The sequence below is a fragment of the Xiphophorus maculatus genome, chromosome 12 (genome assembly GCF_002775205.1).
Source record: "Xiphophorus maculatus strain JP 163 A chromosome 12, X_maculatus-5.0-male, whole genome shotgun sequence".
Lineage (NCBI taxonomy): Eukaryota > Metazoa > Chordata > Actinopteri > Cyprinodontiformes > Poeciliidae > Xiphophorus > Xiphophorus maculatus.
In genome coordinates, this window is record NC_036454.1 from 27,223,010 (window position 1) to 27,230,020 (window position 7,011).

Below are 7,011 nucleotides of genomic sequence, written 5' to 3' on the forward strand. Positions count from 1 at the left end.
TAGGAAAAAGAGGCATAATAATGTTTTCTCACTTTCTCTTACAAGCCATGGTAATCTCATTGTATATAAACCTCTGGCTTTTGGTAAAAGAAAAATCTAAATAAAAGCACTTAGAAATACTTGTAGTAATCCTAACTGAGCTAAGACAGCAATTTTAGGCATTTATTGTCAGACAGTCAGAAAGTTGTCCCCTTTTCAGCAGTTCACATATGCTTCCGGTTTCAACTCGAGGTATGATTGTAAATAACCCCAACTTATTTGTTGTATTCCCTTTTTGCACTTATTGCGTCTGCTTCGTTTTATTGTATATAATATATGACGGACTTCCTGTTTTTGATTTTGAACGGAAGATAAGTTGCAACAAGGTTGTGAAATTGATCTTGTTATTAGCGGCCCCCTTGATAGAGGTGCAAGGAATGTTTATTTTGTAAATAAGAACATTTCTTTTATTGATCCGTCGGAACTGTAAATTTGTGTCATTGTATACAAACTCTAGTTCATAGTTTCGAATTAGAGTTGATATTTTTTTGTAGTGAACGTTATTCTTAGTTGATACGTAGCTTACACTGTCTTTTTTTGTGTGTGTTTGTGCATACAGCTCTTACGGTGAAACTCGGGGTTTGCTCCCGATAAACCTCACTGTTCATCCGTAAATCCAAAATCCTTCACTTGAGGGATTGTCTGCTACAATGGTTTTGAATTAATGCTAAAGTCTGCAGCCAGATTTCTGTCCATAAGAGAAGTTACCCACTGATGTGCAATGATTGCTTCCAAAATGTCAAATGACAATATAGAATAGCATTTATAATTACGGATTTAGATATTGTGAGAAATAAAAGAATAACAGATAAGTTGACAGTGTATGCAGGTGAATTAATGGCTATTTTAATGGCTTTAGAATGGATTGAGGAAACAAGAAAGAGGGAGGTTACAATTTATTCAGATTCAAGTAGTGCATTAATAAGTATTTTAGAACTAAATTCAGAATCAAGGCAAGATATTAAATTGGATATTAATCATTCTATGTTTAGGATTAAAAATTATGGGTCTCGGGTTAAATTAGTTTGGATTCCTGCCCACATTGGAGTAATAGGAAGTGAGCTGGCAGATAATTTTGCTAAGAATGCAGCAAAAAAAAGTGTATTGTTGATTTAAATATTAAAATAAGCAAAAATGAGGTTAAAAATAGTAGTAAAAATGTATATTAAGGAAAAATGGCAGGAACAGTGAGATAGAGGAAGCAATGCAAGATTTTATTATAGCATCCAAAAAAAAAAAAAGTTGGAGAATTTAGGAAATGTAGCAGGAATAAAAAAGAAGAGGATGCTATATCTAGATTAAGGTTTGGACATACAGGTTTAAACAGGACTCTTAAAGTAATTAATAAACATAGTACAGGTTTTAGTAGTTACTGTGGAAAATTAGAAACAATACAACATATTTTTTTTTAGAATGTAGTAAGTATGTTCAGGAAAGGGAGGTGTTAATTAGAGATTTAAGTAGGAATAAAAATAAATTAGATATTAGGATTTTGCTTCAAAGATCGTCTGGGGATGTAGTTTTTAATAGTATTTTTAGTTTTCTAAGGAGAACGGGTATTATGGGAAGATTATAGTGGATTAACATCTGATCCATACTCCAGTCTGGAAGGTGGCGGTAATGCACCTAAAAGTTGTTTGCAACCGCCATAAAAAAAAAAAAAACAAGAAGAAGAAGATGTGTAATGATAACCTCCGACCAATAGGACGCGCTGCAGAGCTTTTCGCGTAAGGAGAAACATGGTGTAGCTGCATTGCAACATGCGGCTCTTTTCGTTGGACACAAAGTGTTTCTGATAAGATAAACGAAGGTTTCAAGACGTTTTTCTGGTGTTCTTGGTTTCCACGTCTCTTGTTCAAATCTCGTCTTACAGGAAACGTCGGTATGCAAAAGTTACATCTTTAAATGCGTTTTATCTTTGCTAGCTAGTGGTGGGTTTGTGAAATGTCTGTCTGGCGTTCACGTTGGTCGTTTTCTTGCGTTTTGGTTTTAGATTGGGCTTTAAAATACACAGAACCATTATTTTTAGCGCCGCTCTGAACACGTTTCTTCCTCCCGTCTTTATTACTGTAACTGCCATTCATTACACATCAAAAACTTCAAGCTGCTGGGCGAGTTTGTCCATTTTTACATCTTGATACATTTGACAATCCAATCCTGAAACGCAATATTATGAGATGAGATGCGCTGCTTTCTGCCACCGATAATGTCCTACAGTAAAGAAAACGTATTTAATTTCAGAATGTAGGTTCTTTACGAACTACGTGAATCCAGTGTTGCATATTTTTGTCAGATGTTTCTGTAATATTCCGAAAAATTAATATTAATTTGTTACAAGTTTCAGAGAAACAAGTTAATGTGATGTTTTAAGGAGTCTTCTCACTGTGTTTGCCTGCCTGCTGCTCTTCCTGAGCTCTGCACTGGTGGCTGCCCAATCACTTAGTCCAATCCTCCTCTTTCTCGAAAAAATGCTTCACAACAACTTCCTTCCTCGAAGTTCTTGAAAATGTTAATATAGAATTGATTTGTGATCTTAGTGGCAGCTATATTCTTTCTTTAAAAGCAAAGCAAAAATAACAATATATGTTTTTTTGGAGATTGCCATGGTTGAAAGGAGGAGGATTTTTAGCTTTGCTCCCTTTTTAAATCAACTATTCTGCTCTTCCAGTTTAAATAAATGGAAGAGGGAAACCACTTCCTGTGTCCTCGTAAGTTAAGTTTCTTCCTTTCTCATCTCTTAAACAAAATTTGTCAATCTTTCCGCAGCCAAGATGCCTGTCCTGTGCAGCAGCTGCTCCGAGAAGCGCGCTGTGCTGAAACGTCCAAAAACCGGCCACTCTCTGTGTAAGGCGTGCTTCTTCTGGGCATTTGAGGAGGAGGTGCATCGGACCATTGTGGCGGCAAAGCTCTTCAGACCCGGGGAGACCGTTGGCGTCGCCGCCTCGGGCGGAAAGGACTCCACGGTGCTCGCACACGTCATGAAGCTTCTGAACGAGAGGCACAGCTACGGACTCGAACTCATGCTCATATCCGTGGACGAGGGAATCACCGGTTACCGGGACGACTCCTTGGAGACGGTGAAGAGAAACCAACAACAGTACGAACTGCCGCTGAAGATCGTCTCGTACGAGGAGCTGTACGGCTGGACGATGGACGCCATAGTGAAGCAGGTGGGACTGAAAAACAACTGCACCTTCTGCGGGGTGTTCAGGAGACAGGCGCTGGACCGAGGAGCCGTCATGCTGAAAGTGGACAAGATTTGTACAGGTAATCTGGATCAGTGGGGCTATTTACTATGAGTAGCTCTCACTACACAATCTTAAATCAGGATGTCTGCGCTCGATCCTTTAAAAAAAGTAATGTATCTAAAATTTAGGCATTAAAATGTCTTAAATTCATTTTAAAAAAGTAAATGCATTAATCACAGCTCTTAAATTTTGTTGTGGCAGGACTATATAATCTCATATGAGGTTTTTTGGGGTTTTTTGCAGGACCATTAGACAAAAGTACATTCTAATATAACTTTGCTTGTTAGCTTTTTTTGCATAGGTATTTGCAATTTTATTACCTTTGTGGCTAGGCGCATTCTGTGCAATAAAAAAACAACAACAAAAGCTTTTAAGCTTGAAATTTCTGTTTTTGCTATTCTTGATTGTAGTACAACAGGACAGCCCGTCCATCCCCTATTTTTATAGTGGTTCATTTATTTGTATGCATATATTTGTAGGTATTTAATTCAAGGTGGCATTAAAAAGGTCTTAAATGTATCTTGGTGAAACTTGATACCTTGTAAATAATCATAAATTGCCTGAATTTCTAAAGAGGACAGTAAGCAGTGAACACTACCTAGCGTGTCTTTAAATAACGCTATGCACTTTCTTTTTCTTCTCAGGTCACAATGCCGATGACGTGGCGGAAACGGTTTTAATGAACATCTTGCGTGGGGACATAGCTCGTCTACGTCGCTGCACCGCCATTTCCACAGCCAGCGAGGGCGACGGGGTCGTGCCTCGCTGCAAGCCCCTTAAGTACGCCTACGAGAAAGAGATCGTCCTGTACGCCTACTTTAAGAAGCTGGACTACTTTTCGACAGAGTGCATATACTCCCCTAACGCCTATCGAGGCTACGCAAGGACCTTCCTCAAGGACCTGGAGAGTATACGGCCCAGCTCAATAATGGACATCATCCACTCCGGTGAGAACCTGTCTTTTCGCGAGGGGGTGAAGATGCCCGTCCAGGGGACCTGCAGCCGCTGCGGCTACATCTCCAGCCAGGCGCTCTGCAAGTCATGCGTGCTGCTGGAGGGCCTGAATCGCGGTCTGCCTAAGCTGGGCATAGGGAAGCACCACCGCCTGCACGAGAAGATTCTCTCCCAGCAGCCTCTCACAGAGCGCGAGGAGAGAAAGCTCAAATCAGTAGACTTTTGATGGTATCTATGTATTTATCTAAAGATTTAAGATGAATTTTTTTAAGCATAATTTCAGCATAAATGGCTTTCAACTGGAGTGTTGAATGTACTTTTTACTAGAGTTATAAAATTATATTTAAATAATTTTTCATTGCAGAAATGAGGGATTATTTGGATTTTTTTAAGAGTCGGTATATTTTCCCCAAATTTCCAGAAATTGGATTAATTTTCAAGTCTGTGTGAGCTTTACAACTTTTAAAAGTTTTTTCATTATAATTTCACTTTATCAAAATGCTTTAGTTTTTATTTTTTTTACATTCTATATATTTTTGATGACGCATCATCTTACAGGGTACTTCAAGTGGACCGGAACTATTTTGCACTATTTGCTGGTTTGTGTTCGGCTTTTTGGAGGTCTCAACCCCTGAATATTTTCCACCGACCATGCATCATTTCATACTCGCTCTGACAACTGGCAGTTTAAATAATTTGTGACATTTGAGCCTTCTGACTCTCGTGAGAAATCATGAAAAGCTTAACCATGAAGAAAAATAACATGATTGGTTTAAGAAAATGGAAGAATGGGACAAAAGTGATCCAGAGATGTTTTATGAACTATAATAAATGATTTTCTTGATCCACACGATTTATTCTGCTTGCGTGATACTGGCATAAATTCAGGATTTATAAAATCTATATTTTATGTTCCATGAAAACCAAAAATAGAATGAACGCAATGCACGTAAACATTGCACTTCACATCTACACAAATGATTACATTTAAAGTTCCTCAGTAAGCTAAAAAAGATGGAAAAACTTAATTTGTTCTGCACTTATCTATCTTGGAAGCATCCCACAGAGCCAATGTGGGATGATCAGAAATGTCAGAGAGATTAAAGGTCTGTAGAGACTGCATCTGGAATCAGAAACCAGCTCTGGAAGTTCTGTAATGTTACTAAACTTTCTGAACATCTACTCCCCTTTTCCTCTCACTACATAAAAGTCAGACGATGGTCCTCTGTGCTCTCATCTTGAATCTTCCTTCAGCCTAATGTCTACAGAAGCAGCATTACATGCCATTTGAGTCTCTGTGTCTTGCCCAAGAACACATTGAGGTAAAAAACACAGAAGCTATTACTAATGGGAAGTTTCTGGATCAGGCCACAAACTGATGGATTTGTGAATGTCCAAGGTCACGTTGGGGAAACCAAAGCTGCTGTATTCCTCACGTCTTCATCCTGTCGTCCTTGGAAGATTCCAATTCATTCCCAATGTCTCTATCGCTATAGTTTTTATTTTGTCACCATAAACGCTGTCGGACTCGCTACGGATTTTAAATGTGTCATGAGTTCTTTTCACTCTGGAGAATCAAATTTATCTTGCACAGCATTGTCTCAGTCTTTAATTTGTCCTCAGCAACATCGTCTCACTCCTCAGAAATTCTCATTTTACCACGATTTCTTGTTGATTTACAAGTGCCACAACACTCACTTTTTACATTTTGGAACATAGTAAAAAGTAGATGTTCAAAATCTTTAGATTTAAAACCTAAAATCCAGCAGCGGTGCAACAAAAATTCCTGGAGCAAGGCACTACCAAGGGCATCACCAGTCCTGCCAAACGTTTTAGCATCTAAAAAACAAAATCCAGCAGTGGTGCAAAGAACAGCCCTGGCGCAAGAAGCTACCGAGAGCATCATCAGTCCTGCTAGACTCCTTAACATCTAAAATACAAAAGCCAACAAGGCTGTAAAGAAAAGCTACAGTGCAAGATGCTACTGAGGGCATCACTACTCTTGCTAGAAAGTCATGAGCTTTAAGAAAAAGTCAATAAAGCAATGATCTCCATATGTCTCAGTTTCTTTGTGGGAAATTAGTCCTTCACCCTTCAGAGATCACAACTAATCAGTCACTCAAAGTGTAATGAGGTCTGAACCAGGAACTCTCCACCTCCCTCCACCTCTCAGGCCACCTGGGTCAAGGCCAGATGTTGATGGCATTGGTTCCTCAAAGTCCTCTTCTGTGTGCGCTGGTCTTGAGAAGTTAATTTCATGGACTGAGGGAAGAAACCATTCAGGGGACTGTTCATTTCCAAGGACCTTCTTGCACCGCATCATCTTGGCAGGTTGCTCATCCTCAACACCTCCCTTCCTTGTTCTCCTTCTTGGGACGCAGGGAGAAGACGTTGGGGAAGCCGACTCCTCAGCAAAGCTTCCCTGGTGACACGGGGAGTCTTCTGGTCGCAAAATAGCCTCTTATTGCAGGTCTAGGCCACATGAGAAGCTGAAGGTGGTAGGACGCATCTAAATACTTTATTGAAGTCTTGTCATTTCTCAGAGAAAAACTGAAACTGAAGCCTCTTAGCGTAAACATACAAACGGAAGGCTAACAAAAGTGTCATGTATGTCTCGCTTTTTGACTTGACTTGAACTATTGAACTTTTCAAGGACATTCTTTTATTTTTGAGACATACAGTAGCGTGTAACTGTAACTTGGCATTTCTCCCGTTTGGCTTTAAGCATGTAGTTGTGGCTGTTGGGCGCCAGATGTCGCTGTTTACCGCG

General features: G+C 39.5%; 1 protein-coding gene across 1 annotated transcript; it reads left to right on the top strand.

Annotated features, from left to right (window-relative positions):
* Positions 1–1,769: 1,769 nt before the first annotated feature.
* Positions 1,770–4,543, top strand: ctu1 (cytosolic thiouridylase subunit 1). The gene is made up of 3 exons (XM_005811132.2): positions 1,770–1,921; positions 2,806–3,306; positions 3,932–4,543. Exons 2-3 carry the CDS (start codon positions 2,811–2,813, stop codon positions 4,465–4,467), a joined length of 1,032 nt encoding a protein of 343 aa, XP_005811189.1. The 5' UTR covers positions 1,770–1,921; positions 2,806–2,810; the 3' UTR covers positions 4,468–4,543.
* The last annotated feature ends 2,468 nt before the right edge of the window (positions 4,544–7,011 follow it).

What these genes read in the sequence shown, in the direction of transcription:
- ctu1 (XM_005811132.2), top strand. Translation starts at nt 2,811, where the DNA reads ATGCCTGTCCTGTGCAGCAGCTGCTCCGAGAAGCGCGCTGTGCTGAAA. An exon ending in AGTGGACAAGATTTGTACAG is followed by an intron (nt 3,307 to 3,931) that starts GTAATCTGGATC and finishes TTTTCTTCTCAG; the next exon opens with GTCACAATGCCGATGACGTG.